The 27387-nt window shown below is 38.2% G+C and overlaps 1 protein-coding gene across 1 annotated transcript in view; it reads right to left on the bottom strand.

The window, feature by feature from the left end:
* The window catches only part of MTM1 (myotubularin 1), a 153619-nt gene that overhangs the window by 37286 nt on the left and 88946 nt on the right, over positions 1-27387 (bottom strand). The window contains exons 7-8 of the mRNA XM_036271174.1: positions 19074-19157; positions 9582-9731 (exon numbers count right to left, since the gene is read on the bottom strand). Coding sequence (XP_036127067.1) covers positions 9582-9731; positions 19074-19157 — 234 coding nt within the window. The remainder of the gene's footprint in view (positions 1-9581; positions 9732-19073; positions 19158-27387) is intronic.

Below are 27387 nucleotides of genomic sequence, written 5' to 3'. Positions count from 1 at the left end.
GAAAAAAAAAATACGAGCAAATCGAATCCATCCATACATCAAAAAAATTTATTCACCATGACCAAGTGGGATTCATCCTAGGGATGCAAGGCTGGTAATATATTCGTGAATCAATAAATGTGATACACCACATAAACGGAATGAAAGATAAAAATCATATGATCATATCAATAGATGGTGAAAAAGCATCCGACAAAAACCAGCACCCGTTTCTGATAAAAATGCTCAGCAATATGGAAGTAAACAGATTATATCTCGAGAAAATAAAGGACACATATGAAAGACCTAGAGCCAACATCATACTAAAAGGGCAAAAATTAAAAGTATTTCTCTTAAGAACAGAAACAAAATTAGGATGCTCACCTTCGCCACTCTTATTTGACATAGTACTGGAAGTCTTAGCCACAGCAATCAAACAGGAAGAAAAAATAAAATGGATCTAAATTGGAAAGGAGGAAGTGAAACGGTCATTATTTGCAGATGACATAATGCTATAGGTAGAAAACTCCAAGACTCCATCAAAAATTTACTAAACTCGCCCTGGCCAGTTTGGCTCAGCGGTTAGAGCATCCGCCCGCGGTCCGGAGAGACCCGGGTTCGGTTCCCGCTAAGGGCACGTACATCAGTTGCAGTTTGTCCCCGGCCCTGGTTGGTCGTGCGGGTGGCAGCCACTCGATGTGTCCCTTTCACATCGATGTTTCCCTCTCTCTCTTCCTCTCTCTTCCTCCCACTCTGTCTGTACAAAAAATGGAAAAATGTCCTCAGATGAGGATTAAAAAAAAAAAAAAATTTACTAAACTTAATAAATGAATTTGGCAAAGTAGCATGATACAAAATTAACATCAAGAAACCGATGGCATTCTTTTTTTTTTTTTTTAATCCTCACCCGAGGATATTTTTCCATTTTTTTTTTTTTTTGTACAGATAGAGTAGGAGGGAGAGAGAGAGAGAAACATCGACGTGAAGGGACACATCGAGTGGCTGCCACCCGCACGACCAACCAGGGCCGGGGACAAACTGCAACCGAAGTACGTGCCCTTAGCGGGAACCGAACCCGGGTCTCTCCGGACCGCAGGCTGACGCTCTAACCGCTGAGCCAAACTGGCCAGGGCCCGATGGCATTCTTATACATCAATGATAAACTCACAGAAAGAGAACTAAGAAAACAGTCTCCTTTATCATAATGGCAAAAAAATTAAGATATCTAGGAATAAACTTAACCAAAGAAATAGAGGACCTATTCGCAGAAAACTACAGGCCATTGAAAAAAGAAATAGAGGAAGATATAAAAAAGTGGACACACATCCTTATTCATGATTGGAAGTATTAACATCATTAAAATGTCCATATTACCCAAAGCAATCTATACATTCAATGCAATCCCCATCAAAATACCAAAAACATACGTCACAGAACTAGAACAAATACTTCAAAAGTTCATATGGAACCAAAAAGACCTCGAATAGCCACAGCAATCTTAAAAAAGAACAAAGTAGGAGGGATCACATTGCCAAATTTCAGGCTATACTACAAAGCCACTGTACTCAAAACAGCTTGATACTACTGGCATAAGAACAGACATATAGACCCGTGGAACAGAACAGACAACCGAGAAATGGACCCAAAACAGTATGTGGATTACTATTTGACAAAGGTGGCAAGAGCATACAGTGGAGTAAAGACAGCCTCTTTAATAAATGCTGTTAGAAAAATTGGACAGCTACATGCAAAAAAATAAAACTAGACCATCAACTAACACCCTACATAAGAATAAACTCAAAATGGATAAAAGACTTAAATGTGACTCATGAATCCATAAAAATCCTAGATGAAACTTTAGGCAACAAAATTTCAGACATAGTCAGCAGAGTTTTCACTGACACATCATCTAAGGCAACAGAAACAAAGAAGAAAATGAACACATGGACTACATCAAACTCAAAACTTTCTGCACAGTGAAAGATACAATCACGAATATGGAAAGGCTACCCACTGTATGGGAGAGCACAATTGCCAATGATATATCAGATAAAGGGTTAATTTCCAATATATATAGAGTTCTCATACAACTCGAGAAAATGAAGACAAAGAACCCAATTAAAAAATGGGCAGAGGAACTAAATAGACACTTCTCCAAACAGGACATACAAATGGCTAAGAGACATATAAAGAAATGTTTAACATCACTAATCATCAGAGAGATGCAAATTAAAACAACAATGTGGTATCACCTCACACCTGTCAGAATGGCTGCCATCAACAAATCATCAAACAACAAGTGTTGGCAAGGCTGTGGAGAAAAGGGGACTCTAGTGCACTGCTGGTGGGAATGCAGACTGGTGCAGCCACTATGGAAAACAATATGGTGTTACCTCAAAAATTTAAAAATTGAACTTCCATTTGACCCAGTGATGCCACTTCTAGGAATATACCCTAAGAAGCCTGAGACACCAATCAAAAAAATATATGTACACCCATTTTTGTAGCAACACTATTTACAATAGCTAAGATCAGGAAACAGCCCAAATGTCCATCAGTAGACGAATGGATAAAAAAGCCGTGGTACATATAGACAATGGAGTACTATGCCGTTGTAAGAAAAAAAGATCTCTTATCTTTTGAAATGACATGGAGAGACCTGAAAAGTGTCTTCCTAAGTGAAACAAGCCAAACAGAGAAATTCAAGTATCATATGATCTCACTTATTTGTGGAATATAATGAACATAACAGTCTGAGGAATAGGGTAGCCACAGAGATGTGGAAGTGAGGTACAGACTGATTATCCTCAGAAGATGCGGTGGCGGGGGGCGGAGATAAACCACAGAACTTATATGCATGTATGCATGAACAACGGAAATGGACAACAAAGTTGGGGACATGGTGGGGAGAGATGGGGAGGGGGGAATCAGTGGGGGGAAAAGTAGAAACATCTGTAACAAAAATAAATTAATTAATTAATAAAAATACCAAGCACATAGTTCATAGAACTAGAACAAATACTTGGAAAGTTTACATGGAACCAAAAAAGACCCTGAATATTCACAGCCTTCCTGTCAAAGAATAACAAAGTAGGAGGGATCACAATATGAAATATCAGGTTATACTACAAAGCCATTGTAATCAAAACTGCCTGGTGTTGGCACAAGAACAGGCATATAGATCAATGGAACAGAACAGAGATCCTGGAAATTGACCCAAGACAATACGCTCAATTAATATTTGACAAAGGTGGCAAGAGCATACACTGGAGTAAAGACAGCCTCTTCAATAAATAGTGTTGGAAAAATTGGACAGCTATATGCAAAAAAATAAAATAAAACTAGACCACCAACTCACTCCATACACAAGATTTAACTCAAAATTAATAAAAGAGTTAAACATAAATTGTGAATCTATAGAAGTCCTAGAAGAAAAGGTAGGCAACAATATTTCAGATATCACATGCAGCAGAATTTTCACGGATACAAGAAAAAAATTAATGCATAGGACTACATCAAGCTAAAATGCTTCCTCACAGCAAAAGAAGCAAGCATCAAAATGGAAAGGGAACCCACTATATGGAAGAGCATAGTTGCCAATGATATATCAGATAAGGGGTTAATGTCCAATATATAAAGAGTACCCATAAAACTGAACAGAAGGAAGACAAAGAACCCAATTAAAAAATGGGCAGAGGACCTAAATAGACCTCTCTTGCAATAGGATATACAAATGGCCAAGAGACATATGAAGAAATGCTCAATGTCACTAATCATCAGAGAGATGCAAATTAAAACTTCTATGAAGTATCACCTCAAACCTGCCAGAATGGTTGCCATCAACAAATCATCAAACACCAAGTGTTGGCAAGGATGTGGAGAAAAGTGGACTCTAGTACCCTGCTGGTGGGAATGCAGACTGGTTCAGCCACTATGGAAAACAATATGGTATTTCCCCAAAAAGTTAAAAATTGAACTGCCATTTGACCCAATGATCCCACTTGTATGAATATATTCTAAGAAGCCTGAAACACCAATCAGAAAGAATATATGTACCCCTATGTTCATAGCAGCACTATTTGCAATTGCTAAGATCTGGAAACAGCCAAAGTGTCCATCAACAGGTGAGTGGATAAAAAAGCTGTGGTACATATACACAATGGAAAACTATGCAGCTGTAAGAAAGAAAGATCTCTTACCCTCTGAGATGACATGGAGGGACCTGGAGAATACAGTGATACCTCGGTTCTCGAACATAATTCGTTCCAGGAGGACGGTCGAGAACCGAATTGTTCGAGAACCGAAGCAATGAAACCCAATAGGAAAGCGTGACTCTCTCCACAAAGCGTGACTCTCTCTCTGCACTCACACTGATGATGCAAGCAAGGTGCGCTGGGCCGAATGAACGCCATTCGGCTCAACTCGGCTCAACTCGGCTCATCTCGGAAGTTCGAGTTCCAAATATTTGTTCGGATTCCGAGACAAAAGTTTCTCGAATCTCCTGGTCGAATACCGATTTGGTCGAAAACCGAGGCGTTCGAGAACCGAGGTATCACTATATTATGCTAAGTGAAATAAGACAATAAGAGAAAGAGAACTACCATATGATCTCACTTATTTGTGGAATATAATGAACAAAATAAGCTTATGAATAAAATAGACCCAGCGACATAGAAAGGAGTATGGTTCAGACTGACAAACCTCAGAGTAGGGCGGCAGTGGGAAGGGATGAGATAAACCAAAGAACTTATATGCATATATATATAACCAATGGACATAGGCAACAATCCTGTGAGGCGGGGGTAGGATTGGGAGGAGGGTGTCTAGGGGGGAATAAAGAGAAACATCTGTAATAAAAAATTAATTAATAATAAAAAAAGACAATTAGAATAACCAATTTCTTTTTAGTCATTTTTTAATTAGTACCCCATGGAATAGAAGTTAAACACTTAACTAAAACAGAAAGCTTCTGACATCATTTCAGTTCTGTAGCTTGCACTGGATTTATCACTACAAAGAAACAACTTTAACAAAAAGTGAGAGATAAAGGAAATCACCTCTGATATAATGTTTCTATAGTGCCATCTCACATCTGCAGGTCGTTTTCCTGACAGTCTCTCAATTCCAGAATCTAATACGGCAGTGGGGTTGGGTAATAACCCAAGGGAATCTAAAAAGGACAGCCAAAAGATCTGCCAGAGTCTCTACAATGAAGCAGGGATACCCAGCTCCTAGGAGAGCTCTTCGAGCCTTCACTCATACTCAGCCTTCTCTAATTTTATATATACACCTAGCACATTTGATACCTGGTTTCCCAGCTCATATCACTTGAGAAACAATAACTGTAAAAGGTAGCTAATAATATAATATGAAAAACTATAGAACCCTCCGTTTTATTTATTTAATCAATTTTTTGTTTTGTTTTGTTTATCCTCACCTGAGAATATTTTTCCATTGATTTTTTTTTCCATCGGTTTTTTTTTTTAGAGAGAGAGGAAGGGAGGGAGGGAGAGAGAAACATTCATGTGAGAGAGCTACATTGATGGGTTGCCTCCCGTCCAACCCCAGTGGGGGCTGGGGATTGAACCTGCAACCCTGGTACGTGCCCTTGACCAGAAATTGAACCTGAAACCCTTCAGTTCGCAGGCTAATGCTCTAACCACTGATCTAAACCAGCCAAGGCAGAATTGTCCACTTAAATTGCTGAATTTTTTGGTGTATACCTCAATAAAGCTGTCAAAAAAAGGAAGGGGGAGCCAGGAGGTGAGTGTGGTAAGTAACAGCTTGGGCTCTGGGGATGGTGTATCTCTGCCATGGCTGTAACCTGCACACTAAGCTCACAGCCTCTGTTGGTTCCCTTTCCCCTTTCATCAAATGGGGAGAAATGTTATCTCATGGAGCCACTGAGAAAACAAAAGGAAGAATGAATGCAGGTAAAGTACTCAGTGCAGTGCAGGGGCTGGCTGGCTTGAGTTAGCATGTAAAGGCAGGCTGGAAGCCAGTCAAGTCAGATATGGAAAACTATGAAAAGCAGACACAAGAACTAAAACATAACAGTCTGAGCTCACTTAATACAAGATCAAATACACTGTTATCTTTTGAAGTCACCCACTCCATGGGAACAAAGGACAAGCACTGATGTTGATAAAAATTATGTGCATAATAATGACAATGGGTTGGTAAGAATGATTATTTGATAATATGAAGACTCATTCATTGATTCTTTGTGCCATACCAGAGACCAATTAAAAACACCACTGTGGCCCCTAAGAGTGTAAAGAATCAAAACTATGAGGCCCTGGCATAAGCACTTGGCTCTTCCTCAACCTCCATTTTCTAATCTGTAATGTGGAAAGGAGACCTGCCCCACCTAATTCTTATATCCTTTGCTTCAAGAGAGATAAAAGGCATGAGATCACTTTTATGTATTTGTTTTTAATTGAACTGAATTGACTTTTTAGATCTATTGGGATATAATTCACATATAACACTGTAAATTTAAGGTACACAATGTGTTGATTTGATATGAGATCATTTTTAAACAGCAAATCACTCTAGATACAAGAGATTTATTATTTGATAAAGACCTTCATCAAGTTTTAAATTTAAATGAATTAAATTTAAATTTTAAATTTAAATATGCAACAAACTGTCCTGTGCCACCAGTGCCCTCCTTGCTTCCGCCCTTCTTCTCTCTCTTGGGAGATTTAAGGCTAGAGTCACCATGCCATCTTAAGAAATGGTACTCTTATGAGTTGTTTCAGCTCTTGCTTTCTTTTTCTTTGGGGATCTCAACTAACTTTAAAAATGATGCTTGCTGTATGGCTGACCAGGTACAACAATGCTAATTTCACAATATCAACTATTATGAGTACTTTTTAAAATTTAATTAATTTATTTATTTTTGTTACAGATGTTTCTCCTTTATCCCCCACTGATCCCCCCTACCCATCCCTCCCCGCTCTGTCCCCAGCTTTGTTGTCCATGTCCATTGTTCATGCACACATGCATATAAGTTCTGTGGTTTATCTCTCCCCCCACCCCCTCTTCTGGGGATTGTCACTCTGTACCTCACTTCCACGTCTATTATGAGTACTTTTAAAGTAAATGGTACCATATTAGGTTATTCTTCTTAAAGTATATAAGGGTCATACATTATTAAGAATGTACTTAAAGCCCGGTCGGTGTGGCCCAGTAGTTGAGAGTCGACCCATGCACCAAGAGGTCGCTGGTTCGATTCCCAGTCAGGACACATGCCCAGGTTGTGGGCCTGATCCCCAGTTGGGAACATGCAAGATGTGGCCAACTGATGTTCTATCTCATCGATGTTTCTATCTCTCTTTCCCTCTCTCTTCCTCTCTCTAAAATCAATAAAGAAAAAAAAAAAGAATGTACTTAAAGATTTAGCCAACAGAAGATATTTATCACAGCATTGCTTATAATAGCAAAATATACATAAAAAGAACCCTGATGTCTCACAAGAGAAAACTGATTAAATACATTGTGGCACATCTATACACCAGCCTATGAGTAGGTATTTATCAGTGTGGAAAGTTATTTCCAAGATAATGCTAGGTAGAAAAAGCAGAGTGCGACACAGATTACAGAATTATTTCTTTTTTTCTAATAAAAATAGGCATACATAGAAGGAAGTCTGGAAGGACATATACCAACATGTTAACTGTGATTCTTTTAAGGTGGTGCATACTCCTTTTTGCTTACTGGTATTTTCTAAAGTGTCTAAAATAAAATACGTATTACTTATGTTAAAGACTTCCATAACATTAAGACAAACCTGTTTGAGAACAAAGGGTATTTAACCATTAATGGTAATGTTAATGCATGTGCATTATTTTATTAATCAGTGATATTTTATATGCTTTTTTCTTATTTACACACAAAATAACAAGACTGCTTTCTTGTCATTCCTTTTTTATTTTTATATGGGCTTATAAAACTAAATATCAAATATTAATGGTTTCACATTGAAAGCAAATATGTTTTCTGGGTTACAGTAAAGAGTAAGGTGATTAGAGGGTATGTCGGGAAAAGTACATTATCTACTATTACATATTATTAAGCCTGGTAACCTGTAAAAATATAGGGTTTATGAACTGCTTAGCCTCAGTTTTGTTAGGGAAAAAATGCAAACTGGTGGCTATCAGAAAGTTAGAAGGATCCATAAAATGGCTCAACAAGCAAAAAGTTTTATTTGTTCTACAGTGGACTCTCATTCACTCAGAATAGTGGGGACTACTGGATCAAGATGGCAGCCTGAGCATAATGGACTGGACACAGTTGTTTCATTTCCTCCCCTGCTCCAAATCCCATGAAACACACACACACACACACACACACACACACACACACACGTTTAACACAGTTGATGTTCAATAAACATTAAATGAAGGAGTGAACAAAAGTGATTCACGCTACCCTAATGCAGTTCTCCTGTGGGCAAGGAATGTATTAGCAAGACAGATGGTCAGGGCAGATATGGTCTGTTCCTATGGCACAGAAAACTATGTCCAAATAGAACATAAGAGGAGTGAACTCCTAACTCTAGCTTCCTTAACACCATGTTCTAACAAAATGAGCTAAAAAACACACTTTCGAGTACAATATATATCATGAAGATATGAATGAAAATTCATAGAGAACCAAGTGAATTTTAGAAGATACAATTCATATTATGCTGACAGCATACAAAAGTTTCACACAAATATCCTTTTAGGGATAAAAATATCTAGACTTAGGATTGAAAGGTGAGTTGACATTAATTCTTAATTTCTTCAACCCTTGTTTTTAAACCAAACCAAAACAATGTCCTTATTATGACATGCCCTGAAAATTAACAGAGAGGAAAACATTCTTTAAATTTTTAGTCAATAAAATTTATGTATACAGAGTAGACAGTATGACTTGTACATAAATACTTAAGAAGCAAAGAGAACTTTGTCAAGTAGGTCCAATGATACCATAGAATACTGTCTGGAATATTCTGCACTTGGCTCCAGTTTGCAAATGGTATTAAGGCAACTTGCAAATGTGATGAGGATAAGCTAATCCTAATAAAGGCAAGTATACATAAAAACCTATATTTATACATTCCATAACATAAGATACTGCCTTGTTTTCAGCATGACTCAGCTGACACAATATCATATATCAGGTATTGTGTTACAAATATAGACAGGAGTGGGGTGGAGGGGGGGTCAATGGGGTAAAAACAGGGAGACATCTCTAATACTTTCAACAATAAAGATAAATTAAAAAACAAAGATAAAAACCACAATGACCCTGTCCTACCTTCTTTCCTTCCACCTAGCACTTGGTTTACATATGACAACATTACTTATACCCTCCCTTGAATAAGAATGACTTATGTTCATTCTCCATCCTTTATTGCGAGCTCTTAGAAGGCAGGTGTTGTCTTTCTTATTTTCCCATTTAGCATGGTGCTCTGCACTCAGAAGGCAATTGATAATCATTTGTTGGATTGAAATTCTAGAGTGTTTCTCTGAATTACTTGACTACTACCATTCTTATAAAATAAAAGGCACACTTTGAAAAAAAAACAAAACATTAATTGCAGTACTCACTGGAATTCGATTTCGGGATCTGAAAGTTGCAACTCTCTTGAGATCTTCATCTGTGGCACGAAATGGAACCACCAAGAGAGGAGGGTAAGTGTCACACAGTTCATAGCACTTATTAATAAAAGTTATTCTCCAGTGGTGATTGGGCAAGCCCTGAAGGAGAAAAGGAAGTCCAAGTAAGTACTGAATGACTTCATCTCTGCATTGGCCTTGGGTCTCCTTTCTTCATTCTAGCATAATATTCAAATGCCTCTTTGACCACAGTGTAGCGACTGTGGTTTCGGTTATTCTAAACTGTAATTGGTAAATAAAGATTCTCTTGAATTTGAGATCCTCCTTTATTTCATGTCATACTATTCTTAATTACTAGTACAATAAAGATAAACCCAAGGTCAATCCTCTCCCTTATACCCCCCCAACCTAGAAAAAGTATATCATGTAATCTTACTATATGTCTAATTGAGAATAGAAGAGATCAGGCCACTACCTCTCCCTAATCAAAACAGTAAATGCTTCAGTCTATTCCAAAATAGAAAGAGACTAAATTTATGAAGAAAGAGGAAATAAAGGAAAAGCCCTCTATGGGAGGCTCATTTGACCATCTTCTAATAGTTTTTTTTTTTTAAATTAATTAATTAATTTATTTATTTACTTTTGTTACAGATATTTCTCCTTTTTTACTCCATTGACACCCTCCTCACAAATTCCCCCGCCCCGTCCCCGGCTTTGATGTCATGTCCATTGGTTATGCATACATGCATGGAAATTCTGTGGTTTATCTCTTCCACCCCGCACCACCCCCTCTTCTGAGGGCTGTCAGTCTGTACCCTACTTCCATGTTTCTGGTTCTACCCTATTTCTCAGACTGTTATGTTCATTATATTCCATATATAAGTGAGATCATGTGGTATTTGTCTTTTTCTGCTTGGCTTCTTTCACTTAGGATAATACTTTCCAGGTCCCTCCATGTCATCTCAAAGGATAAGAGATATTTCTTTCTTACAGCTGCATAGTACTCCATTGTGTAGATGTACCACTGCTCTCTTATCCATTCATCTACTGATGGACACTTGGGCTGTTTCCAGATCGTAGCTATTATAAACAGTGCTGCTATGAACATGGGGGTACATATATTCTTTCTGATTGGTGTTTCAGGCTTCTAAAGGTATATTCCTAGAAGTGGAATCACTGGGTCAAATGGGAGTTCAATTTTTAATGTTTTGAGGTAACATCATATTGCTTTCCATAGTGACTGCACCAGTCTGCATTCCCACCAGTAGTTTTTTAAAGTCCCCTTTTCTCCACACCCTCTCCAATACTTGTTGTTTGATGATTTGTTGATGGCTGCAATTCTGACAGGTATGAGGTGATACCTCATTGTTATTTTAATTTGCATCTCTCTGATGATTAGTGATGTTGAGCATTTCTTCATATATCTCTTGGCCATTTGTATGTCCTGTTGGGAGAAGTGTCTATTCAGCTCCTCTGCCCATTTAATTGGGTTCTCTGTCTTCCTTTGGTTGAGCTGTATGAGTACTCTACATATTTTGGAAATTAATGACTTATCTCATGTATCATTGGCAATGATGTTCTCCTATACATTGTGTTGCCTTTCTGTTTTTTTTTTTTTTTCCAAATCTTTATTTTTGGATGTAAAATGTATTACAGACGTTCCACATTTTTCCCCCATTGACCCCTTCCTCCCCACTCCCGCCCCCCCTCCCACCTTTTCCCACACCATTGTCTGTGTCCATTGGTTATGCATATAAGCTCTTTGGTTTATTTCTTCCCACCCCCCAACCCCTTTCCCTTTGAGGTTTATCAGTCTAGCAATGAATTTGTGCTTCTTAATCCCGTCACCTTTTTCACCCATTCCCCCAACCCCTTTCCCAACTGGCAACCAACAAAATGTTCTCTGTATCTAGGAGAATGTTTCTGTTCTTCCTGTTCATTTTGTTTGTAGATTCCATTGTTGATAGATATGTATTCATTGCCATTTTTTTGTTCATATATTTTATCTTTTTCTTCAAAAAGACCCTTCACCATTTCATATAATAACGGTTTGGTAGTGATGAACTCCTTTAACCTTTTCTTGTCTGGGAAAGTTTTTATATGTCCATCAATTCTAAATGACAGCTTTGCAGGATAGAGTAATTTTGGTTGTAGGTTCTTGGTTTTCATCACTCTGAATATTTCTTGCCACTCCCTTCTGGCCTGCAAAGTTTCTTTTGAGAAATCAGCTGACAGCCTAATGGGTACTCCCTTGTAGGTAACTAGCTGCCTTTCTCTTGCTGCTTTTAAGATTCTCTCTTTGTCTTGAACCTTTTGCATTTTGATGATGATGTGTCTTGGTGTGTGCCTCTTGGGGTTCATCTTGTTTGGGACTCTCTGTGCTTCCTGGACTTGTACGTCTGTTTCCTTCACCAAGTTATGAAAGTTTTCTGCCATTATTGTTTCAAACAGGTTTTCGATTTCTTGTTCTCTCTCTTCTCCTTCGGGCACCGCCAAGATGCGAATGTTGGCATGCTTGAAGTTGTCCCAGAGGCTCCTTACACTATCCTCATTTTTTTGGATTCTTTTTTCTTTTTGCTGTTCTGATTGGGGATTTTTTGCTTCCTTATATTCCAAATCGATGGTTTGCTCCTTGGATTTACATACTCTATTATTGAAGCTGTGTAAATTATTCTTTATTTCAGTTAATGCCTCCTTTAATTCTAACTGTGTATCCATGATTTCTAACCGGTCCTTTTTTATGCTCTTGAGGCCCTCCCTAAGTTCACTGAGGTTCTCACTAAGTTCATTGAGCATCCTTATAAGCAGTATTTTGAACTCAGTATCTGTTAGGTTGCTTATCTCCCTTTCGCTTAGTTCTTTTATTGGGGTTTTGTTCTGTTCTTTCATTTGGGACCTGTTTCTTTGTATCCTCATTTTGGCTGCCTCCCTGTATTTGTTTCTGTGTATTACTTAATGAGAGGTATGGGGCTCACTGAGACTAGATGCTGCTCGTTTGAAAGAATTTAGGAAAAACCTGAAGCAGGATCCAAGACCGGCCAATCCTATGGTTAAGCAAGTGCCAACAGTTTGGGTGGGCTTGAAAGTTGTGTGGGGCGGGGCCTCAGGGAGTCAGCAGGGCGGGGCTACCAGTGTGAGCCAGGTTGCTGGAGTCCCAGATATGGCTTCTGTCTGCCGCCCCCGGGAAGGGCTCACCAAAGGAACAAAGGCCTCTAACAGCACGTTTGTCCCCGAGGAATCCCCTCTCCAGCCCTCGCTCCAGTGCCAAACAGTTCAGTTCTTCCCTGTGTTTCTCTGGTGCCCCTCGAGCTGCCTCCCCTCCGAGCTTAGAGGGAGAGAGTCCGATAAGTCCGTGCGCGGGCCCTTTAAGGAGCTGCCTGGGGCTCCAGCCGCCTCAGCTTCCCTGAGCCACAGTTTCCACTGGTTTTTCCAGCCAGAAGTTATGGGGACTTCTCTTCCTGGCACTGGAACCCTGAGCGGGGCACCTGGTGTGGGATGGGGACCCCTCAGTCCTCAGGAAGTACCTTCCCAGCCGCGGGAGCCTCCTGATTTTTATCCGCCACCCATGGGTGTGGGACCAGCCCATCTCGCCACCCCTCGCGCCGGCGCAATGCCCGTCCTAATGGTCTGGATGTAGCTGCTTTTTTTTTTTTTTAATTCCGTAGTTGTACGACTTTCATTCAGCTTGATTTCAGGCAGTTTTGAATGATGGTTGTTCTGTAGTTTAGTTGTAACTTTGATGTGGTTGTGGGAGGACGCGATACCGCATTTACCTACCCGCCATCTTGACCGGAAGTCCTTGCCTTTCTATTTTGATAGTTGTTTCTTCTGCTGTGCAGAAGCTTTTCAGTTAGATGCAGTCCCATGTGTTCATTTTCTCCATGTTTCTGTTGCCTTAGGGGTAAATCAGTGAAAATTCTGCTGCATATGATGTCTGAAATTTTGTTGCCTACATGTTCTTCTAGAACTTTTATGGAATCACGGGTCACATTTAAGTCTTTTATTCAATTTGAGTTTATTTTTGAGTATGGTGTAAGTTGATGGTCTAGTTTCAGTTTTTGCATGTAGCTGTCCAATTTCCCTAACACCATTTATTAAAGAGGCTGTCTTTACTCCACTGTATGGTCTTGCCACCTTTGTCAAATATTAATTGAGCTTATTGCCTTGGGTCCATTTCTGGGTTCTCTATTCTGTTCCACTGGTCTTTCTGCCTGTTCTTGTGCCAATACCAGGCTCTTTTGATTACAGTCGCGTTGTAGTATAACCTGATATCTGGTATTGGAATCCCACCTACTTTGTCCTTCTTTTTCAAGATTGCTGTGGATATTTGGGGTCCTTTTTGGTTCCATATAAACTTTTGAAGTATTTGTTCTAGTTCTGTGAAATATGTTGTTGGTATTTTGATGGGGATTGCATTGAATGTATAGATTGCTTTGGGTAATATGGACATTTTAATGATGCTAATTCTTCCAATCCATGAACAAGTTATGTGCTTCCACTTTTTTATATCTTCCTCTATTTCTTTTTTCAATGACCTGTAGTTTTCTGCAAATAGGTCCTTTACTTCTTTGGTTAAGTTTATTCCTAGGTATCTTCATTTTTATGCCACGACGGTGAATGGGATTGTTTTTTCAGTTTCTCCTTCTGTGAGTTCATCATTGGTGTATAAGAGTGCCGTCGATTTCATGAGGTTAATTTTGTATCCTGCTACTTTGCCAAATTCATTTATTAAGTCTAGAAGATTTCTGATAGAGTCTTTAGAGTTTACTTTGTATAATATCATGTCATCTGCAAATAATGACAGTTTTACTTCCTCCTTCCCAATTTGGATCACATTTATTTTTTCTTTATATCAGATTGCTGTGGCTAAGGTTTCCAGTACAATGTTAAATAAGAGTGGCGAAAGTGGGCATCCCTGTCTTGTTCGTGTTCTTAATGGAACTGTTTTTCGTTTCTGCCCATTGAGGATGATGTTGGCTATAGGTCTTTCATATACGGCCTTTATTATGTTGAGATATATCCCCACATTGCTGAGCATTTTTATCATAAATGGATGCTGAATTTTGTCGAATGTTTTTTCAATGTCTATTGATATGATCATGTGGTTTTTATTCTTCATTTTGTTTATGTGGTGTATCACATTTATAGATTTGCAACTATTGTACCAACCTTACATTCCTGGGATGAATCCCACATGATCATGGTGAATAATTTTTTTGATGTATTGCTGGATTCGATTTGCTAGTAGTTTGTTCAGGATTTTGGCGTCTATGTTCATCAGGAATATTGACCTGTAGTTTTATTTCTTTGTAGTATCTTTTTCTGGATTTGGAATTAGAATTATGCAAGCCTCATAAAACAAGTTTGGAAGTCTTTCTTCTTGTTAAATTTTTTGAAATAATTTGAGGAGAATGGGTGCTAGTTCTTTTTTGGATGTTCGGTAAAACTTCCCCGTAAAGATATCTGGGCCTGGACTTTTGTTTGCTGGGAGAGTCTTGATTACCTCTTCAATTTCCTTAGTTGTTATTGGTCTGTTGAAGTTTTCCATCTCTTCCCAGTCTAGTTTTGGAAGACTATGTGTTTCTAGAAATTGGTCAATTTCGCTTAAATTGTTGAATTTGTTGCCATATAATAGTTGATAGTAGCTGTTAACAATCTTTTGTATTTCTGTGGTGTCAGTTGTTACTTCTCCTCTTTCTTTTCTGATTTTGTGTATTTGGGTTCTCTCTTTGTTTCTTGGTGAGTCTCGCTAAGGGTCCAGCAATCTTGTTTGTTTTCGAAAATCCAGCTCTTTGTTTCATCGATCCTTTGAATTGTTTTTTTTTTTTTTGGTGTCTATGTCATTTATTTCTGCACTGATCTTTACTAGTTCCTTCCTTCTACTTGCTCTGGGGTTTCTTATTATGTGCTTTCTAATTCTTTAAGTTGTGAGGTTAGGTACTCCATTAGAGATTTTTCTTGTTTCTTGAGTTAGGCTTGTAGTGCTATGAACTTCCCTCTCAGAACTGCTTTTGCTGCATCCCATAGAGTTTTGTGTTGTTGTGTGTTCATTTTCATTGGTTTCCAGGAAGTTTTTAATTTTTTCCTTGATCTCTTCAGTAACCCATTCATTGTTTAATAACATGCTGTTCAGCCTCCATGTGTTCAAATGTCTGCATGTTCTTGTTGCAATTGATTTCTAGTTTCATTCTGTGATCTGAGAAGATGCTTGATATGATTTCAACCTTTTTGAACTTATAGAGATTTAGTTTGTGTCCTATCATGTGGTCTGTCTTTGAGAATGTCCCATGTGCACTTGAGAAGAATGTGAATTTTGTAGTTTTGGGGTGTAATTCTCTGTAGATATTTATTAAATCCATTTGGTCTAGCACTTCATTTAGAGTCTGGGTTTCCTTGTTAATTTTTTATCAAGAAGATCTATCTAGTGATGTCAGCGGGGCATTAAAATTCCCTCTTATGATTGTATTATTGTTGATTTCTCCTTTTGAAGTGTTCGAATAGATTTTTAACATATGTTGGTGCTCCTAAATTGGGTACATATATGTTTACCAAGATTACATCTTCCTGTTGGATAGATCTTTTCAATATTATGTAGTGGACTTCTTTGTCTCTAGTTATGGCCTTCATTTTGAAATCTACTTTATCAAATATGAGTATTGCTACCCTAGTTTTTTTAAATTTTATTTCCGTTTGCTTGAAAGATTTTTTTCCATCCCTTCACTTTTAACCTATATGAGTCTTTTGTTGTGAGGTGGGTTTCTTGTAAACAATATATGAGTCCTGCTTTCTTATCCAATCAGCTACTCTGTGTCTTTTTATGGGAGCATTCAATCCATTTATATTTAAGGTCATTATTGATGTGCACTTATTTATTGCCATTTTTTTTGAATGTGGTTATAGTTTTCTTACTATTCCTTCTACTAATTAAAGCAGTGCTTTTAAAATTTCTTGTATTGCTGGGTTGGTGCTAATGTATTCCCTTAGCCCTTTTTGTTGTTGTTTGTTTCTTGTTTTTGGTCTCGGAAGCTCTTTATTTGACCTTCTATTTTGAATGATAGCCTTGCTGGGTAGAGTAGCCTTGGATTCAGATCCTTGTTTTTTCTGACCATGATTAATTTGTGCCATTCTCTTCTGGCTTGTAATGTTTCTGTTGAGAAGTCAGCTGAGAGCTTTATGGGGTTTCCTTTGTTGGTAACCTGTTGCTTATCTCTTGCTGCATTTAGGATTCTCTCTTTGTCTTTAATTTTCAGCATTTTAATTACTATGTGTTTTGGTGTGGGTCTATTGGGTTCTTCTTATTTGGGGCTCTCTGTGCTTCTTGAACTTGAATGCCTTCTCTTCTTTCACCAAATTAGGGAAGTTTTCTGTTACTATTTCTTCAAATATATTCTCTCACCCTTGCTCATTTTCTTCTTCTTTGGGGACTCCTATAATGCGAATATTATTATGTTTCCAGGTGTCCCACCGTTCTCTTAAGCTGTGTTCCTGTTTTTTAATTGTTTCTTCCTTTTGGTTTTCTGATTGGTTGATTTTTTTGTACCCTCTGTTATAATTCACTGATCCGGTCCTCAGCTTCCTCTACTCTGCTATTTAGACCTTCCAATGTTTTCCTTATTTCTGCTATGTCATTCTTCATTTCTTCTTGGTGGTTTGTAATTTCCAATTGGTTGATTTTCAACATTTCTATGTCTTTACTCATGATGTTCATGTCCTTACTCATGCTGTTGAGCTTCCTCAAGATCATGGCTCTGAATACTAGTTCTGTTAACTTGCTTAACTGTACCTCATTTATCTCATCTATGGTAAAGGTCTCTTGTTCTTTCATTTGGCATTTGTTTATTTGTTTCATCATTCTGGCTATCTCAGTGGGCTTTGCAGCCTGCCAAGTTTCCCCTGGGGGGGGGGGGAGGTTGGTGTTCTCCTGTTTGTGGCTCCCTCTACTGGGTTTGAATGATCGTGGGAAGACCCACATTAAACACCACTGTCAAGTCTTACTTTCCTGGGCAGAGTTGCAAGCCCAGGAATGGTTTAGTTATTCTCTAGGTTTTTGGCTGGAGGCTATTATTTGTGGTTACTTGAAGAGCCTTGGGTTCTCAGTTGAATGAAGAACTGCTTCAGGTGTTCAGTGTAAGGGGATTTCCAGAGGGTGGGGCAGATGGTGGTTTTTAATGAGCCTTAATTTGCATTTCAATGACCCACCAGGTGGGGTTGAATCTCTGAGGTAGGGGCCACTGCCTCTCCCCAGAGTCTTGGGAAGGAGTAAGATGGCCACTGTACTGCATGGCCGCAACTCAGCAAAAGCTCTGAGCTCCCTCCAAATCCTGAAGGTCCCCACACAGTTCCAGTCCAGTCTGCCCTCCCCCTGCCGGAGCCCAAGGTGAGTGGCTATGGCTATTTTTAGAGTTTGTCCCAGCTCTGTCCTGTGGAGCCACATGGGAGTTAAACCCTGAGGGCATTGCTCACAGCAAAGACCGCTGCTGTCCATGGGTTCCCAGCCTGCTTCTCGTGCCTCCATAATCCTACCAGCATCGAGTCAATGTCCCTGGTTATATGGTCCTCGCAAGCTACTTTTCTGTTGCTTTTTCGTGACGATTTTTCTTTATTTTAGTTGTAATTCTAGTTTGGACTTGCGAGATGGTCTGTGTAGCTTCCATTAACTCTTCCACCATTTTGAAATCCCCTCGAGTTCTGCGATTTTACCTTACATTTGCTACCTTTGCACACAACACAACTGGGCCTGGTTTGATTCTCAAAGGTCATTCAACAAAATTTTCCAATTATTTTAAGAGTTTTTAGAATAACTGTGAAAAATTCCATCACAAAACTCCAAGCTGTCCTATAGATTTGGTTATACCAAGGTCAAACTGTAACTCTTGTTACACAACATGCATATGATCTTCTTCACAAACATACCACAAGAGGCCTTTTTCCCTAAATAACCAACATTATTCCAAGCCTCCTGCCTTTATTACAGCAAATAAATATGCATGTAGGTGATATTTACATAAGAGAGTGGTAAGAGCAATTCTATTATACATTCATCAAAGCTTTATGGGAAAGGACATACTTATAGGAAAACAGTTAGAATTCGTTTGAATCTGCAAACCAGAATGCATATAACTGAAATCTTACTGCCACTAATATTGGGGTTAGGCTCCCAAATATATAAATATATAGTGACATCAACTCCTAAATAGGAAGCAACAGAGGTTTGACTTTTCTAGACTCCAAGTATTTGCTTCATTTCATGAACAACATATAACTGATGTTCTTCATGTAGGGGATGTAAATACAACTCAGCCAGCCAGCCTTCAATGCAGTTTGAATATGGCTGTGGAATAGACAGAATAAGCTATATTATACCATTGCCATTAGAAACATATTTAGCAAGGATGTTATTGATCCTAAAAGAGCACGACTGGTGACATACTGTCACCATGCATGTTTCACATTTACTACATGCCACAGTACCTATTGGCTTACCTGCCTTCTGTATTCTTCAACTGGATTATAAACCATCCATCCATCTACGGTAAACTTTTCTTCATTTAAAAATGCAAATATTGGCTAGAAAAAGACAAACAAAAAATTTAAAGTTCAGTGTGAAGAAAATATAGTCTACTAGTACTCCAGCCTTTGATTTTTCACCACATTTTCCTACCATGAAATCTCAACTAAACCTGAAACTTTCAAGAAAGATATAACAGTGAAAAAAATCAGGCTAGGCTTATGCTACTTTTTATCTTCAGTAGTTACTTTTTGACCTCAGTTTCTATGACTACAAACATCTTTTTAAATAATTTTTTTTAAATGATGTTCCAGTATAACCTGATATTCGGTATTGTGATCCCTACACTGCTGGTGGGAATGCAGACTAGTGCAGCCACTATGGAAAACAATATGATATTTCCTCAAAAATTAAAAAAAAAAATTGAACTGTCATTTGACCCAGTGATCCCACTTCTAGGAATATATTCTAAGAAGCCTGAAACATACCAATCAGAAAGAATATATGTACCCCTATATTTATAGCAGCAGTATTTACAATTGCTAAGATCTGGAAAAAGCCCAAATGTCCATTAGTAGATGACTGGATAAAAAAGCTGTGGTACATATACTCAATGGAGTACTATGCAGCTGTAAGAAAGAAAGATCTCTTATCCTTTGAGACGACATGGAGGGACCTGGAAAGTATTATCCTAAACAAAACAAGCCAAGCAGAGAAAGACAAATATCACATGATCTCACTTATTTGTGGAATATAATGAACATAACAGTCTGAGGAACGGGGTAGTCCCAGAGATGTGGAAGTTGGGTACAGACTGACAATCCCCTGAAAAGGGGGTGGGGGGAGAGATAAACCAGAGAACTTATATGCATGTATGTATGAACAATGAACATGGACAAACAAGGTGGGGACAGGGTGGGGAGGGTGGGTGAGGGGGGAATCAGTGGGGGGAAAAGGAGAAACATCTGTAACAAAAATAAATTAATTAATTTTTAAAAAGCTGTGGTACATATACTTAATGGAGTACTATGCAGCTGGAAGAAACACAGATCTCTCATTCTTTGAGATGAAATGGAGAGACCTGGAGAGTATTATCTTAAGCAAAATAAGCCAAACAGAGAAAGACAAATATCACATGATCTCACTTATTTGTGGAATATAATAAAAATTGTAAGCTGATGAACATAACAGACCCAGAAACATAGAAGTAGGGTTCAGACTGACAAACATCAGAGGAGGGGGTGGGGGGATAAACCGAAGAACTTATGCATATAAGCATAACCAATACACATAGACAACAAAGCTGGGGGGGGGGCAGGAGGAGGATGTCAATTGGGGAACAAGGAGATACATCTGAAAAAATATATTAATTAAATTTAAAAATTAATAAAATTATGTTCCACAAAAATCATGTTTCCAGACCAAAATGCCTATCAATTTTAAACAGTACTAGCAACTGATCAGGTAAGAGCCACTAAAAAAAGTAAAAGGAAATTCAGGAATTACTATTAAAAATTTAACTGCCTCAACAATGACATGTTTATCTATTTTTAAAGACAGGACATTAGGAAAATCCTCAATGTACTGTTCTCTGAATTTTAACTCAAAGCCCTGACGTCTATGAAATGACAGGATTCAGACCTCTCAATTTTTCTATTTATGCACTCCTGAAGAGGCCATACTGATGATTTTCATGGCTTTGAATACCATCCACACCTTAGTGACTCCTAAATATCTATCACTCTCCAACCCCTACTCTGATCCCTAGGCTTAGCTCTCCAAGTACCCACTCCACAAATCCAGACTGCCAAAAAGGCATCTGGGGGATTTTGGTTTAACACCTCCAAAGCCAATCCCTTGACTCCTATCCAATTCTGCTCCTCCCACAGCCTCCCCATTTCAGTAGAAAATGGCCCCATCCTTCTGATTGAGCTAAAAACCTTGGTGTCAGCCTCATCAGCTCATTGCTACCACCCTGGTTTCAGCCTCCACTGCTGTCCACTTGGATCATTATAATAACCTCCTAATTGATCCCCTGCTTAAATCTTTACCTCTAAAGTTAGAGTAATAGTTGGCTTTCAATCTTGCTTGGAGTTAAGGTAGAAGTCCTTCCAATGCCTATGTGGCTGTCCACCACCTGGCCACATCCCCTGCCATGTCTCTTCTCTCCTCCTTACTCACTCCACTCTTGCCACACTGAACTCTGGTGCTACTTCTGAAAAGCACCAAGCACTTACCAACCTCTGGGCCTTTGTACCAGTTGTTCCAGCTGTCTGAAATCCTTTACCATCATGGGTTTCCCCCCTACCTTTTCCCCATCTCTGTTCAAATGTAACTTTAATCAATGAGACTTTCTCTGACACCTCACAGAAAAACAACATGCTACCACAACTGCACCACTTATTCTCTTTCCGATGTTATTTCCCTCTATCACTTATGACCATTTGACATATTATATATTTATTGTTTATTTCTTTACTGTTGGACCTCTACTGTTACCTGGCCTAGAACATGGGTTCCATGAAGGTAGACACTTAATGTGTTCACATCCTGTATCCCCAGTAACTGGAATAGTATCTGGCCCATAGTAGGCAGAATACATATTTGTTGACCACATGAAAATGTGAAACCTTATACAGCCCCTGTACAACTACTTTCTCTGGGGGCACTGGGTCTGGGTACTATTCCTCTAGGTATTTTCCTTCCTTCCCACCCATTTTCCTCTGTTGTCAGCCTACAACTTTGAATGCAAGCATTCCCTTGCCTACATTACAGAGATTTTCTGGGAAAGCATTACTTAGCAGGGTTTAAGTGGCAAGAGGTTTAAAGTGAAAACTAATCAAGAACATGCTCTCTGGCCTGTCTTCTTGAAATTTCCAAAGCACGTGGCACCCTCAGCAGGTGTCAACTCTGGCAGTGCTAGGCCTAAGTGCTGTGTATCTAAGTGCTAAGATAGCATGCTGATCACACATTAGTAATGCCTGTAATGTAGCTAAGCAATTCTTTGAGGCTTTAGCCTGACACTGAATCCATAACAATACTTAATTATTCAGTACCACTGGAGAAAACAAGTGATTTCTGTTAACTGAAGTTCAACTCAGACAGAGGGACTTTTGGTGAAAATGACACTAAAATGTACAGTGAATTTTTTTTATCCATAAGCAGAATCTATAGAAAATACTTAAGCATTCTCTTGGTGACATATGACCACCAGATACTACACTGGTCAGGATGTGGCACAGGTAAATACTCAATACTGATGAATGCTGTGCTGTCGATATACTGCAGATGGCAGATGGTTTAAGACATAAAGCTGTACTCTCATTCACTTCAGAAGAAAACCTAGGATCTGCTTTCTTGAAATAAGTACCTGATCTCAACATGGTTTTGTTCTTTTTGTTTGTTTTTAGTTATTTGCATCTTTCCCATGACACTCAAGTGAATATGTTAGCCTTTTAAAAACAAAGAATAAAATTGTTAACTCAAAGGCAAGATAAATTGTTCTCTCCAGAAAAATGATCATGCGTATTATTACAATCAACGTCCTTTGACTTGCCAGCATAATTTTTTTTATTAATTAATTTTTGTTACAGATGTTTCTCCTTTTCCCCCCACTGATTCTCCCTCCCATTCCCTCCCTGCCCTTTCCCCAGTGTGTTGTCCATGTCCACTGTTCATGCTTACATGCATATAAGTTCTGTGGTTTATCTATCCCCCACCACCCCCCTCTTTAAGGGATTGTCAGTCTGTACCCCACTTCCACGTCTCTGGGACTACCCCATTCCTCAGACTGTTATGTTCATTATATTCCACAAATAAGTAAGATCATATGAAACTTGTCTTTCTCTGTTTGGCTTGTTTCACTTAGGATGATACTTTCCAGGTCCCTCCATGTCGTCTCAAAGGATAAGAGATCTTTCTTTCTTACAGCTGCGTAGTACTCCATTGTGTATACGTACCACAGCTTTTTTATCCATTTTTCTACTGATGGACACTTGGGCTGTTTCCAGATCTTAGCTATTGTAAATGGTGCTACTACAAACATGGGGGTACATATATTCTTTCTGATTGGTGTTTCAGGCTTCTTAGGGTATATTCCTAGAAGTGGCATCACTGGGTCAAATGGAAGTTCAATTTTTAAATTTTTGAGGTAACACCACATTGTTTTCCATAGTGGCTGCACCAGTCTGCATTCCCACCAGCAGTACACTAGAGTCCCCTTTTCTCCACACCCTCGCCAACACTTGTTGTTTGATGATTTGTTGATGGCAGCTATTCTGACAGGTGTGAGGTTATACCTCATTGTTTTAATTTGCATCTCTCTGATGATTACTGATGATGAGCATTTCTTCATATGTTTCTTAGCCATTTGTATTCCTTTTTGAAGAGGTGTCTATTTAGTTCCTCTGCTCATTTTTTAATTGGATTCTTTGTCTTCCTTTTGTGGAGTTGTATGAGCACTCTATATGTATTGGAAATTAACCCCTTATCTGATATATCATTGGCAATTATGCTCTCCCATACAGTGGGTAGCCTTTCCATTTTGATGATTGTATCTTTCACTGTGCAGAAGCTTTTGAGTTTGATGTAGTCCCATGTGTTCATTTTCTCCTTTGTTTCTGTTGCCTTAGGTGATGTGTCAGTAAAAATTCTGCTGCGTATGTCTGAAATTTTGTTGCCTACAGTCTCTTCTAGGATTTTTTATGGATTCATGAGTCACATTTAAGTCTTTTATCCATTTTGAGTTTATTCTCATGTAGGGTGTAAGTTGATGGTCTAGTTTCATTTTTCTGCTAGTAGCTGTCCAATTTTCCCAGCACCATTTATTAAAGAGGCTGTCCTTACTCTACTGTATGCTCTTGCCACCTTTGTCAAATATTAATTGAGCATATTGCCTTGGGTCCATTTCTGGGTTCTCTGTTCTGTTCCACTGGTCTATATGCCTGTTCTTGTGCCAGTACGAGGCTGTTTTAATTACAGTGGCTTTGTAATATAACCTGAAATCTGGTATTGTGATCCCTCCAACTTTGTTCTTCCTTTTCAAGATTGCTGTGGCTATTCGAGGCCTTTTTTGGTTCTATATGAACTTCTGAAATAATTGTTCTAATTCTGTGAAGTATGCCATTGGTATTTTGATGGGGATTGCATTGAATCTATAGATTGCTTTGGGTAATATGGACATTTTAATGATGCTAATTCTCCCAGTCCATGAACAGGGCATGTGCTTCCACTTTTTTATATCTTCCTCTGTTTCTTTTTTCAATGACCTGTAGTTTTCTGCGAATAGGTCCTTTATTTCTTTGGTTAAGTTTATTCCTAGGTATCTTAATTTTACTATTTTTTAGTCACTAATAATAAAGCAACTCCCTTTTTTCTTCAAATATGCTCTTGTATCTTACATTAAAATTACTGATAAGTGTAATATGTTTACCAGATTGTTACCATCAGATGAAAGCTATATAGTCCAAACCAAAATTATGTCCCTATTTTCTTTAATATGTTTGATTCAAGAGAACTCTGAATATAAGTAACATGAAAAACTGCCATTAATATGAGAATGATACACTATCCTCATGGTAGCAACATATCAGGTAGCCTTTCTCATGAACTCATTCTAGAAAAACACTTCCCATTCTGAGTGACATACAGATATACAGGATGAGTCAAGGAAGTGGCATCCTTTATCCCTGAAACATGCCTATGAGAACTCTAAGATGGAAACAACTCCTAAACTAATTTGGATGCTAAGAACCAGACTTTGACCTAAAATATTTCAAGAAAATTCCATATATTTCTTATGATGAAATACACAGCAACACATTTAATATTGAAGTGGAGCTTATAGTGGAAAAGACTAGGTGCTTAAACCAATATATATATATATATATATATATATATATATATATATATATATATTTATCCTCACCTGAGGACATTTTTGCATTTATCTTCAGATGGAGAAGGAAGGATAGAGGGAGGAAGAGAGAGAGAAACATCGACATGAGAGAGACACATCGAGTGGTTGCCACCCACACGACCCCCAATTTTGGCCAGGGACAAACTGCAACCGAGGTATGTGCCCTTAGTGAGAACCAAATTCGGGACTCTCTGGTCTGCAAACCAACGCTCTAACCACTGAGCAAAAACCAGCCAGGGCTTAAACCAATAGTTTAACAATCCAAATAAATTAGCTTACAAACACAAGAAAACATATTCTTAAAAAAGCATTACTCATTAATGTTCACACTGTATTTTGCTTTAAAAACTAAGTTGCCCATAAACTACTTGGCTCCACTGAAGCAACCTAAAAGAACCACAATTTTTAAAAGTTGAATGTACTAGAACTTACTTCCCAGATATTTTAAGTTTTACCTTTTTTTCCCTTAAAGATTCAGATAAGAGACCAAAGCAGGGACTTTAAAATACAAGCTCTCAAACAGAATAACATAATGTGAATTATTTAAAAAGAAATAAAAACTTCTAAGCATTAAAGCAAGGATAACAAACCTCATTCATCTGTACCTCATTATTAAAAAGTACAAAATTCCCTAGAAGTGGTAACTTGTTATAAGCCTAAATAAAGTTCCTGTCTGAAAACAGTTAAAACCTAAAATAATGGATTGCATGACTTGAGCTTTTTAACTCTTTTTTGCTTCCTCGTACAGATAATACATTTGTAAGGCTTTGAGTCTTTTAGTGCTTTATTAGCAGATGGACATTATCTGTATCTATAACCTTGGGTGAGTTTGGACCCTTTCTTTGAGAAATCGAAGACCCATGGACAAAACCAGTTCTAAAAGCTGGTAATAAAGCCCATCCCATGAACCTGTCCAGCACCAATTTCATTCCATGGTCTATCGATAACTCACGCATGGTTTGGTCCCAGCTTAAGTGAAGCCTCAGAGCAGAGAAGTGTTTTTGCTGAAAGCTAGCTTCCAGTTAGTGCTTCAGGAAGTCCTCCATGGATTCCTTCTAGGGCCCGGTCTCACACCTGGGCTCTGTCTCAAGAGTGGGGCTGGAATCAATTTCCCAAGGTGCCAGTCAATGCCTGTGCCCTGCCCCACACACCCACTGAACCAGAATCTTTAGGGGGTTATCACCCTGATCCTAAAGGGTGATGTGGAATACAACAGAACACTTAGGAGGCTAGATTAAAGGTTCTGTGCAGTCAAGTGATTATGGGGGTCTGCTTTACTTTTTTAAAAAAGTTATTTGAAATAATTATAGATTGACAAGAATTTTAAAAGAAATGTACAGGGAAGTCCAATGTACTCTTCACTCAGTCTCCTCAATGTGAACATTTTACATAACTAGAGCACAATATCTAAATCAGGACACTGACATCAGAGAAAACATACACTTTCAAGTGCTTACCCCTAGCTTCAAGTGAGTGGGTCTTCCTTTATTTTGCTTTATATTAGTATCTGGGCATTTCACCAATTCAGATTTCTTCTAGTTAAGAGATACCATGCATAGAGACTTTAAAACAAAAAGTGCATTTTTCCCAGTATTAAAAATAACACAATGTAACATTTGAAAATGTTAAAGGACAAAGTTGAGATGAAATCTCCAATTTCACACTAGGGATAAAAAAGAGAATGTAACTTGTCATTTTAATTTAGCTACATTTATCACTGTTGTGTCTTGTGGGGGGAAAATTCTGAAATGATAATAGACTTCAGCTTTCACTGAAGTAGACAACTTTGAATATCCGGCCTTAACAATTCAGGGAATTGCTCACTAAGTACTTCTTTCCTGATAGAATTTTAAAATATTTGAATAGGAATTTAAGTGAGCTTTTTTTTTCTAATTTGATTTCTGAAATTGAAGACATTTGTCATTTTAGAAAACTTCAATCTACCATGTAAGGGTGCAGGCAAGGTAAAATAACCTCATTTTCATCCTTTACATTACACTTGAGAAACAAGACACCCTTCATATAAGAAAAACAAACAAACAAACAAACAAAAAACAACCACAACTTACATTAAAGTTGGAGGAAAGAGCGTAGCTACAATTTTAAGGAAGAATTATAGGAGGTACTAAAACTTAAAGATTGCAATTTCAAGTAACATCTTCATGCTAGATAGTGACTTCAGCCTATTTCACATGACTTGACTCAGTAAGTTAATTCATATAACTGTATCAAAAGTAATTATATCCCCAAATTGGACAAAAGTCTCATAGTTCAAAAGCAACTAGCCCATAAATTACCCTTTATATTTTGTTTGCATAAATAATTATCAAGGATAATTATATATATTCATTTATTCAGTAAAGGACCTGAAA

Source organism: Molossus molossus, unplaced genomic scaffold, assembly GCF_014108415.1.
Source record: "Molossus molossus isolate mMolMol1 unplaced genomic scaffold, mMolMol1.p scaffold_m16_p_2, whole genome shotgun sequence".
In the NCBI taxonomy this organism is placed as follows: Eukaryota; Metazoa; Chordata; class Mammalia; order Chiroptera; family Molossidae; genus Molossus; species Molossus molossus.
This window is presented reverse-complemented; position numbering and strand designations above follow the sequence as displayed.